Source organism: Apodemus sylvaticus, chromosome 5 (genome assembly GCF_947179515.1).
Source record: "Apodemus sylvaticus chromosome 5, mApoSyl1.1, whole genome shotgun sequence".
NCBI classification, from domain to species: Eukaryota; Metazoa; Chordata; class Mammalia; order Rodentia; family Muridae; genus Apodemus; species Apodemus sylvaticus.
Genome location: NC_067476.1, coordinates 53,618,557 through 53,630,419, shown reverse-complemented (window position 1 = coordinate 53,630,419; position 11,863 = coordinate 53,618,557). Strand labels below are relative to the sequence as shown.

The 11,863-nt window shown below is 40.8% G+C and overlaps 1 protein-coding gene across 1 annotated transcript in view; it reads left to right on the top strand.

Moving 5' to 3' along the window:
• The first annotated feature begins 64 nt into the window (after positions 1-64).
• The window catches only part of Cir1 (corepressor interacting with RBPJ, CIR1), a 31,566-nt gene continuing 19,767 nt past the window's right edge, over positions 65-11,863 (top strand). Inside the window, exons 1-7 of the mRNA XM_052182709.1 lie at positions 65-206; positions 1,996-2,090; positions 5,360-5,433; positions 5,861-5,871; positions 5,964-6,028; positions 6,377-6,425; positions 8,520-8,637. Of these exons, the coding sequence (XP_052038669.1) occupies positions 135-206; positions 1,996-2,090; positions 5,360-5,433; positions 5,861-5,871; positions 5,964-6,028; positions 6,377-6,425; positions 8,520-8,637 (484 nt within the window). The 5' untranslated portion in view covers positions 65-134. The remainder of the gene's footprint in view (positions 207-1,995; positions 2,091-5,359; positions 5,434-5,860; positions 5,872-5,963; positions 6,029-6,376; positions 6,426-8,519; positions 8,638-11,863) is intronic.

The following is an 11,863-nucleotide window of genomic DNA, read 5'->3' as shown; positions in this document are numbered from 1 at the left end:
CAAATCACGGAAGTAGTCACCTCTGACCTCGGAAGTTCTCGCCCATACTCGCCTAACAGTTCCGGTGACGCGCCCGGAGTTTGTTTACGTTCCTAGTAGATCCAGCGGTTGGCTTCTCCGTCTCAGACGCCAAGATGGGGAAGTCATTCGCCAATTTCATGTGTAAAAAGGACTTTCATCCTGCGTCCAAATCCAACATCAAGAAGGTGAGTCAAGGGATCCGGAGAGGGCAGCGATGTACTCAGCTCCCTGGGAGGGTCGATCCTCTACATGCCCTCCATGCTAACACAACAGACGACCTCCCAAGTCCGGCCTGTCAGTCAGTGTGGAGACCGACAGGGTCCATCTCCTACAGCCCCTGAGCTCTCCTCCTCTGGATCGAGACTCCTGCTTAACAGATCTTCTGAGAGAAACCCTTCCCTACTTTCACTCTCCATCCAGAAGTATGGTCTCTGGTGGCCGCGTTGAAGTTTAGCGTTTTAAATAATCACAGGTCAACCAGTTGCTGGACACAGAAGGGCCGTGACGAGAATTAAGCGCCAAAGAATGTCGACGGAGAGTGTCTGGGCTTTGAACTCAGACCAGGATTAATTAGTTCAGCACAGTCGCATATAGCCCCGAAGCCTCGCACAAAATAGTCAAGGATACACTCATTAGCCTCCTACCCTGTTAAGTGTCAGTTGCCCTAGTTTGTAAAAATTTTAAGGAAGACTAGATGAGATGATATGGGAAAAGACTAGAAACGCAAAATGAAGGCTTAGCACTGTGTGTTAGGAAAAGTACTCAAAAGTACACAAACTTGTGAGAATATATTACACTTTTAGTTGTTTCTAAATTAGTTGTGTTCCTGTATGTTACCATGCATCTAAAGAATGTATATATTAGCATACATGTGCATTAAGATATCTGTGGAAGAATGTACAAGAAATGCTAACACTGGTTATCTGACGATATAATTACTAAAGTTTTTAAGCCACTTTGGGGGTAGGGGGAACTTGTCAGATCTTTCTATCTCAGCCTTACTCCTTGACCCCAAAAGTCTTGTTTGGTTTCTTTTGTACGTACTCCTAATCCCCACTAGTCTATTTCTTCACATGTTTCATAGCCTCTTTTCTTGAGGTGGGATCTCCTGCAGTCTAAGCTGGCTTCAAGGGGAGGATGGCCCTGAACTTTTCATCATTCTGACTCTACCTCCCATATGCTGGGATTACAGGTGGAAGCCACTACACTCAACCTTCTTTTCTCCTAAGTCATAAAAGCAGTTTATAATATTGCAGAGGAATCATTGGGAGCACTTTGACAATGGAACTGTGTCTTATTTTTAATTTGGTTAATGGAATATAAGTTCTTGAGCAGTCAAGACTAATGAAAATAACAATCTATAGTAAGATACACGGTAATTTTTCTGTTTTGGTTGGGGTTTTCCTGTGTAGTTCTGGCTGGTCTGGAATACTTAGTAGTCCTACCTCAGCCTCTTGAATTCTGGGATTATGGACATGAGCCAACACGCCCAGCTAAACACAGTGAAAACAGCTACAGGGCAGGAGCCACCCTGGAAGAAGCCAGTGAGCTCTAACCACAATGCACAGGTCAAAGACACCAGGCCTTTCTTTTAACTGTTTGAGCATCCTTTCATTTCAGTGTATTAGATGTGTGTCTTTACAGAAGACCAGTGGGCTGGAGGGCTGTCAAAATTGCTAGTGGCTAAAGCACTTGTTGCACAAGTGTATTGCATCCACACCTTCCCTTGGTCATCCTAGCCTTTATGAGAAGAAGACAGGAGTTCCTCTGTGCAAGCTGGTAGCTGGGCTAGTAGAATTGTTGATCTCTACATTCAGTGAGAGACCTTGCCTCAATAAATGAAGGGGAGAGTGACTAAAGATAGTTTGTTTTAAACCCTGGATCCCACACTCACATACTTGCAAACACACACACACACAAATACTCCTTAATTTGAATCCAATTGTTAAATTATATTTTGCTTCATTAATATAGGTATGGATGGCAGAACAGAAAATATCATATGATAAAAAGAAACAAGAAGAATTAATGCAACAGTACCTTAAAGAACAAGAGTCATATGATAACAGGTAAGTTGGTGTTGCTTGTCATCCTGTAACCACCTCGTTATTTTTAGAATAATCAGTTATAGAGTCAGCCCCATAATTATCCATCCCAACTTGACCTTTTCTTCACATGAAATACAGCCTCATTCGACTCATCTAGCCTGGGAGCAAATCCTCCATGAGGCAGGGTTTCAGAGGTGATAAACATTGCATGTTCCCTACTTTAATAATTGAAATAAAAGGATGTTCAGGGCACTTAGAAGAGAAGCCAGGTATCTTTCACCTGTGTGTTTTGGGAGTCCACGGGCTTGATCTAGGCTAGTTCCTGCCTTTTGGCTACTTTCATTGTGTTTATGTTTGGTTAATTAATTGAGTAGTTGTATCTTGGGTCTCTAGACTGTACTCTGATGCAGCACTTATCTTTGGAACATTTACATTTGAAACTTGAGACATTCATCAGTTTCTGGATAATTGGGTTATACTATTAACATTGACATAGAGGTATCTGCTCAATGCTGTTTTCAGTTGCTTATCTTATGTGCTTAGGAGCAGAATTGCTGCATCTCTAGGTAATTCTTGGTTTAGCTTTTTAAGGAGCCACCAAACTTTTCCATAGTAACTGCTCTATAAATACATTTCTGACTATTAATGCAGAACATTTCCTTTTCCTACTTGCTTGGTATTTGTAATTTTATGATTTTCCCTTTTTTTTTAAATCCTTACTGTCACTGTTATTTTCTTGAGACAGGGTCTCACACAGCCTAAGCTGGGTTTGAACTCCCGATGTAGCTAAGGATGACCTAAAACTCTAGAGTCTCCTGCCTTGAATTCACAAATGCTCACATGTGCTATACTATACCTGGGTTATGTGCTGCTAGGAAGCAAACACAGGCCAGACCAGCACTCTCCCGACTGAGTTATCTTTCAGCCCATATATTAGTAACCAAGCTGATCAGTATGAAGTGGTAACTTGCAGTTTTGATTTGTATTTCTCAATGTCTAGTGTAACTAACCTTTTCACGTACTTGATTTAAAAATGTTGAATGGTGTTAAGACAAAATTCATAGATATTTAAAACACACCTAAATTTTTAAGTTTGTTTAGTGTTTGTAATCCATCACCATATCAACTTTTAAAACATTTTGTCACCTGAAGAAGAAATTGTATGCTCATTAGTAGCTGTTTAGTTAGGGTTTTATTGCTGTGAAGAGACGTGAGCAATGCAACTCTTAGAGAGGAGAATACTTAATTGGGGCTGGCTTACAGTGTCAGAGTCCATTATTGTCATTGTCATGGTGGGGAACATGGCAACGTGTAGGCAGACATGGTGCTGGAGAAGAAGCTGCAAGTTCTACATCTTGGTCAGAAAGAGTCTTGTGTACCCCATTGGGTGTGGCTTGAGCATCTAAGACCTCAAAGCCCACCTCCATAGTGACACACTTCCTCCATCTAGGCCACACCTACTCTAACAAGGCCATACCTCTTAATATCTTCACTCCCTGTGACCAAGCATTCAAAGGCATGACTATGGGGCCATTCCTATTCAAACCACCACAGGAGTCATTCCCCTTTTCCTAATTTAATCCCATTTCTGCCTCTTACAAATAATCACCATTTTACTTTATACCTATAAAAGTGTAGGGTTTAAAATTATGGACACATAAGGCAAAGTGTCTTTTGTGACTGGTTTGTTATTTTAATTTTTAAAATACATTTATGTGTGTGCGTGCGTGTGTGTGTGTGTGTGTGTGTGTGTGTGTGTGTGTGTGTGTAGTGGCATAAAAGGACTTTGGTCCACATGTGGAAGTCAGAGGACAACTCAGTGGAGAGCAGCTCCCTGTCTTCATGTGTAGGTCACAGGGATTGAACTCAGGTCAGCAAACCTGGGTGGTGGCAACTTTACCCACTGCGCCACGTTATAGCTCCTGATTTCTTTCCTTTAGCCTGTCTTGAAGATCATTTACCACTTAAATTAGTGCACATTCCTTTGGATTAAAATAATATTCTACAATAAAGATGTGTATTATGTTCTTCTGTTTGTTTTTTAACAGATTTTTTTTTTTGTATAGAATGCAATGGAGAAAAGAGAATTACACACAATAATGTAGTATATCCTTTGGATTGCCTTTTCCAAATACAAAGACATTCTATACTTTAGCTTTTTCTAATACTTACCTTGGAGTTTAGGGATTTATCTTTAACTCAGCATAGTCATCCTGTTTGCAGTGGATTTTTTTTCCTACAGAACCCAACAACATGCTGTACACAGAACCTATGGAAGGAGATTTCAGTAGCTACCAAAAAAAAAAAATCTAAGAACATTTGAGACTTTCATTGTATTGCTCTGATATAGAATTTTGTTTAACTTCATCTTTTTTTTCATATTAAAGAATTTGGTTCTCAAGGCTGGGAAGTTAACTCAGTTTGTAAAGTGTTTGTCATGCAGGCTTGAGGACCTGAGTTTAGATTCCCAGTCCCCACATAAAAATCCAGATGTATAGTAGGTGCCTTTGATCCCACTTCTCTAGAGGTAGAGGCAGGAAGATCCCTGGGCCCTGCTGGTTAACTGTTCTAGTCCAATCAGTGAACCCTAGGCTTATTGAGAGACCTTGTCTAAAAAATAATATGGAGGGCTGGCCAGATGGGTAAAGGCAGGTGTAGTCTCTGAGATCCATGTAGAGGCAGAGAACTGTTCCCACAGATCTGCCCATGACCTTCATGTACATGCAGACATGCTTCTACACACCACACACGGTTACTTAAGGTGAAGGGTTGAGGAAAGCACCTCACCTTAGTGTCAGGCCTCCACGTGCATGCACATTTACACACACACACACACACACCACAATTAAAAATACTAAAATAGCTGACCATGGTGGTGTACGCCTTTAATCCCAGCAGAAGCAGGTAGATCTCTGTGAGTTCGAGATTGGTCTACAACTTGAGTTCCCAGACAGCCAGAGCTACACAGAGAAACCCTGTCTCAAAAAGCAGGAAAGAAAAAAAAAACTAATAAAAAATTAAAGTTTTCTGCACCAAAATATCTGATAACATACAAGATTTCAAAACTATTTCAGCAGCAGTTCACAGTTTTGAAGAAAGTTCTGTTACAGTAGCCATATCATCCTTTTCCTTTCTTACTGAGAGAACTGGAGGGAGGAGCCTCAGGTTGACAACAAGTTTCTAATACTGTAGCACTGTTCAGGGTTTGTCTTAATTCTTCAGGGTTCCTTCCGAGAGATAATGTGCTGTCCTGTTCTTCTCGACTTAAACTTTTATGTTATTTTATTCAGATTGCTTATGGGAGATGAGCGTGTTAAGAATGGCCTGAATTTCATGTACGAGGCCCCACCAGGAGTTAAAAAAGGTACCTGTCTTATTTCCTTTGAGCTTTGATGTAATTACCTGTAAAGATCTAGAAGAGGGGACAGTATTTTCCAAGGTTATTTGTATTTTCTATTGCCGTTGCTCTGAGAATGTTGTTCCGAGCAATGTAAGATAAACAGTTCCTAATGTAGCGGCCTATGTCCTGGGGGATGCTCAATACCAACAGAGGCACAGTCGGCCCTTTCATATTGTAAACATATCTGTAGCCCTTATTAAAATACTCTTTCAAATGGAAAGTCTGTTCACTGCCAGTGAAAACATAAAAGCTTAAAAATTAAGAATTAACATGCCTGTTCTGAATGATATTCCAATGTTGTATTATATCGTTCAGTAAAAAATAGTAGACTTTTCTGCTGACATTTCTAACTTGTCCTGCTTCCCCCCTGTGCTTTGAATATGCAATCAAGAAAACAAAGAGGTAAAGTACTTTTCTCTGTTTGAATTGATTTATTATAGTTGATTGTGATTTTATGGACAATTGACAGATTTTTTTTTTCCTGACTGTTGTAGAAAGAAGAAACGGAAGGAGAGACAGAGTACAAGTTCGAATGGCAGAAAGGCGCTCCGAGGGAGAGGTAAGGCTGCTTTGTTATGGGGAAGCTCATGGCTGTCTGCGTCCTTGCCTCCTGCTTGATAAGGTTCACTCAGCAGGGCGAGAGACTAATGCGAAAGGGTGGTTTAATGACTTAGCTCGTGCACACAGTGTGCTTCATTCAAGCCTGGATTTATGTGCTTGCTCATTCTTTAAAGGGTATGTTATCAGACTGTACAGACACTTGATAATTGATGCTGGTTTTATATTTCATAGTAATAATACAGTTTATAATGTCTCTAAAACTATAACCTTTGTTCAGGTTAACTGTTAGTGAATTTGTTAAATTGTTCTTAATATTATAGTCATACATTTGTTTTGTACTTAACAGATATGCCAAAGATGACATGAACATCAGAGATCAGCCCTTTGGTATTCAGGCAAGTAACGTATTTATTCTTTAAGAATAATTTTTATTTGGTACATATATCTTTACATTATTTTCCAAAAAATGTTTGTATTAGAGTTCTCTAAAGAACAAAACTGATAGGATGAAACACACACACACACACACACACACACACACACACACACACACGAGAGGGATTTGTCATGCTAGCTTAGAGGATATGAGACAGGCAATGGCTGTCTCAGAATAGTCATTTGGTCCATGAGGCTGAACGTCTCTGCAGTCCTAGTCTGCAGTCCTGGAAGACTCTTGGAGAGCTGCTGGTCTTTCTTTAGTCTATGTTGGAATCTTGGAGAAGTTGGATTTAATACAAGTAGCAACAGGATAGAGGAACTTGAACTTGCCAGTGAGAGAGAGAGAGTGCCAACAGGCAAATCTCAAAGCTTCTTTCTTTAAATTCTTCTTATATGGGCTGTCACCAGGAGCTGTGCCCGGTGTAATAATCTGATAAGAATATTCCCCACAGGAGTGTCCAGCAGCTTGGGTTTGAGTTGATTGCGTATGTTGTGAGGTTACCGGCCAAGATTAGCATCACAGTGTTTAAGCTCAAAAAGAACTTTGTGGTTTATATTTATGTCAAGTGATAGGACTGAGAAGAAAACATGATGTATGATAGGCATGGAAGATGAGAATCAAGGTCTCTAGTGAAGGGATAATGGTGTGGTCACTACAGTTTTCAAGTAATTTAGAGAACTAACTCAAGGTCAGGAAAAGATGTTAAAAGTATTACTGATTTAGAAACAGTCATCTGTCACTCCAGGCTGATCCCTGTGAGAACCTGTGCCTTAGTCATATGTGCATTGTCTGGCAGCTTTCATGCGACACAAGAGCAGAGTGGAGTGGTTGCAAACAGACACAAACAACTTAAAATACCTTTTTTTACTTTATAGAATAAATTTGTTAACCACTGGCTTAGAAATGTGAATCTTCCAGGCTAGAGATAATAGCTCAATGAAAAAACACTTTCACATTATGTTATGAGGGCCTGGCTTCAATTTGGAGCAGGATAAAAAATAAAGAAAAGAAAAGAAAAGAAATGTAGCTGTGTGTGTGGCACTGGCCTATTTTTCCAAAGGTAGAGGCAAGGCTAGAAGATGGAAAACTCAGCCTGAGCTACCCTGTGTAAAAAAAAAAAAAGGAAGCCTGAGCTAATAGGCACTATGCAACAAGGGAGGGAGGAGGAATATTTAGGTGAATGTATTAAAATTAGGGAACCTAAAATTAAACCAGGACATAACCCTTTGTGATATTTTTACCATTTCTTTTTAAATGACATTTTTTGTTTTGTTTCCAATTTTTTATTAGATATTTTCTTTATTTACATTTCAAATGTAACCTTTTCTGGTTTCCCCTCCAAAAACCCCGTAACCATCCCCCTCCCCCTGCTCACCAACCACCCCACTCCTGCTTCCCTGTTCTGGCATTCCCTACACTGGGGCATCAAGCCTTCCCAGAACCAAGGGCCTCTCCTCTCATTGATGTCCAACAAGGCCATCCTCTGCTACACATGCAGCTGGAGCCAGGGGGTACTGGTTGGTTCATAGTGTTGTTCCTCCTACGGGGCTGCAAACCCCTCAGCTCCTTGGGTCCTTTCTCTAGCTCCTCATTGGAGACCCTGTGCGCAGTTCCTATTTGTCAAGCACTGACAGAGCCTCTCAGGGGACAGCTATATCAGGCTTCTGTCTTAAATGACATTTAAGACACACAGATAAACACAGATAGGATTCAGCTTAGATTTTAGACAAAATTTATAGTACAAGATTTTAGTATTTACATTGAATTACCTATCATAAATATAGAATTACTTTTCCTGGGAATCTTATTTTAAAGTAATTTAGCCAAATATGGTAGTGCATGTTTTAATCCCAATGCTCTGGAAGCATAAGTGATAGATCTCTATGAGTTCAAGGCCAGCCGGATGTACAAAGCAAGTTCTAGACCAGTTAGAGCTACATAATAAAGCCCTGTCTTCAAAGTGAAAAAGAAAAGAAGTGGGGTTGGGGACCTAAATGAGATGTTAGGCTGTTGGTATTTGAGAATCAAAATAGTGTTTATTATTTCTCAGGTTCGAAATGTAAGGTGTATTAAATGTCACAAGTGGGGCCACGTGAACACAGATCGAGAGTGCCCCTTGTTCGGTCTTTCTGGGATCAATGCAAGTTCAGTTCCTACTGATGGCTCAGGTAGGCACTAGACAAAAGTTATTTGTTCTAAAATTTTGTCAAACAAGGAAAGATAAAAATAACATTTGTATTTATGTGAACTCTCTTGTTGCTCTTAAGTTTAATTTACATTCCCAAATAGGATGACCGGAGCCAGAGGTGTAACTCAGCAGGAGAGGCTTTGTGTGCCAAGTGTGTGTGAGGGCTTGGGTCAGGCCTAGCATGCCACTTTCCTCCTCCCTGCAAAGGGATGAGAAGTGGGGAAGTCTTCAATGTCTGGGTTAAATTTGAAGTGTTCTAGAATAGAGTTTGATTTTTCTAGCTAAGTGTCTGTGAACTTTGTTTATTCTTTTGTTATTTTTTTTAAAGCAAGGTCTCATAAAAGCCAAGCTGGCCCCAAATGCCCTATGTGGCCAAATGTGACCTTGAAAGCGGGGTGTGTGTGTGTGTGTGTGTACATATGTACACATTTGTGTATATGAATGCAAATGTGTGGGTTCCAGGAGGGATGCAGGTCAGAGCGTACATGAGGATGTCAGAAGACACCCTCTCCTGTCGTCCAGCCTTGTCTACGTTGTTTATGACTAGATATCTTTGTTGTTGGATGCTGCTTACTCCAGGCTTGCAAGTCTGTAAGCATCCAGGCAGTCTCCTGCATCCTTTCTTGTGGTAGGAGGACTAGTGTCTTAGTTACTTTTCTATTCTTTGAATGGGTAATTCCCAATACCACGGGAACTTAGAGAAGAAACACTCTATGCGGGCCGTACCTTTCAGAGGTCAGAGGTTAGAATCTGTGACCATCATGTCAAGGAGTGTGGTCGCATCCAGAGTGCTATAGCAGTAGCTGAGAATGCGAGTCCTTATCTGCAGGTAGGACCGACAGCTCCTGAAGAGTTTTAACTTCAACTCCTCAAAAACTTCTTAGTATTTCATTGAAGGGCAACTCACACTAAATCATAGTGAACATAACCTACTCTCCTATGTAACATAAGACAGGTTACGTTACTACATGACTTTCAGCTCCTGGTGTTAAAAATAAGGGTAGCCCAGGTGTGGTAGCACACACCTTTAATCCCAGAACTAAGGAGGCAGAGACAAGTGAATCTCTGAGTGTCTGAGGTCAGCCTGGTTTACAAAGAGAGTTTCAAAGGCAACACAGAGAAACCCTGTCCCAAAAACAAACAAAAAAGGATAGTAGTCTAACTCTGATTTCCATCATTTTTAAAGCAGCTGAAAAACTACTTTTCCCTTTCTTTGTTCTCTTCTATATTTTAAAAGTGCTATATATCCAGTATTGGAGTAGTGGTAAAATAAACACTTTGATCTACAGCCTTTCTAGAGGCCATTTGAAAGTATAGATAAAAAAGCACTTTAAAAACAGGGCTAGGGAAATGTCTCAGTGGGAAAAACACAAGCTTTGTTGTTAAAGATTAGAAGCAACCCAGATGTTCCCAGTAAGGAGTTAGTAAACAGTTATCTAACATCTGTGCAGGCATGGTCATGGGGCTCCCTGAGAGAACAGGTGCTCTGCTTTATTAATTACTGATGTGCTGTGCAGTATTGAGGTAGTATTGGCTGTGTAGTATTGAGGTAGTATTGACATGTAAGTGTAGCCCAGAGTGGCCTCAAACTGTGGCAGTCCTCCTGCCTCAGTGTTAAGATTACAGGCTGAACTACCTACCATACTTGTTTTTTGAAAATTATTTTTTTAAATTTCTTTTCTATTAGATACTTACTTTATTTACATTTCAAATGTTATCCCCTTTCCTTGTTACCCCTCCGAAAAACCTCCTATCCCATCCCCCCTCCCCCTGCTTACCAACCCCCTTTTCCCACTTTCCTGACCTGGCATTTCCCCTATACTGTGAAGGCATCGAGCCTTCACAGGCCAGTGGCCTCTCCTCTCATTGATGTCTGAAGAGGCCATCCTCTGCTATATATGTGGCTGGAGCCATGGGTCCCTCCATGTGTACGCTTTGGTTGGTGGTTTAGTCCCTGGGAGCTCTGGGAGTACTGGTTGGAACACATTACTGTTCCTCCTATGGGGCTGCAAACCCCTTCAGCTCCTTGGGTCCTTTCTCTAGCTCCTCCCTATGCTCAGACCTTTGTTTGGCTGTGAGCCATGGGTAGAAAATTAATTCTTTTAAGGCTATAATTTTTTTGCTTTTTCAAATAATTTTGAACTATGTATTTAATATTGTACACATAAGCCAGTAAATTTTGTGTTTTGATTCATAGAAGATACATGTTCTGCCCATACATTCTGATAAAATCTTTAACATGCCACATGAGAACACAGACAATAGCTCCAACTTTCCAGTCTAGCCAGGAACACAGACCTGATTATCTCAATTTTCCTATGAGAGAAAGACTATTGGCCAAGGACGACCTTTTATAGGGATAAGCTTGACCAAAGTACAAAAGACCAAAAATAAAATGCAAGCATAAAGAATTTAATTTGGATCACTTTAGATGACTAGAGTCGGGTGTAAATGGCTCTCACAAAAAAATAGATTGGCTAGTCATGCTGCAGCCTGTATTTCCTAAACCTAATAGTCTAAAACAGCCATTCACAACTGGGGGTCAGGGGTGCGGTAACCCCTTTGGGAGTGGAATAAATCTTTCACAGGGGCCACCTAGATCCACTGGAAAACACAGATATTTACATTATGATTCATAACAATAGCAAAATTACATTTATGAAGTAGTAATGAAAATAATTTATGCTTGGGGGTCACCACAGCATTAGGAGCTGTATTAAAGGTCAAAGCCTTAGGAAGGTTGAGAACCCAAGGTCTAAGGAAGCGCGGACATAGTTTGTCTAAATATTTCCCGGAGCTGGAGAAGTGGCTCAGCAGTTCAGAACACTTACTGCTCTTACAAAAGACATGGGTTGAGCTCCCTGCACCCAGGGAGTGGCTCACAATCACCTATAACTTCCTGTCCATGGGAATCCAGAGCCGACTTCTGGCCTTCACTGTCTCTGTGTATAACGTGTGCTTGCAAAGAGACTACACTTAGGTACACGTGCACATGCACACATAGATGAACTTGTAAATATTTTAGTTTTAGCTTCCAAGCATCCTCAGTGAATGTTCCTAAGTGAGAGTGCCTAGAGGGCAGTCCTCTCTGCGTGCCCACCAGTGCTTGTGGTCTGGATATGGGACAGCTGTTGCAGGGAGAACTGACGTCTCAGCATAGTGTGTCTGTGTTCTGTGAGAAGGGAGTAGTTTGGAGGAAAATGAAA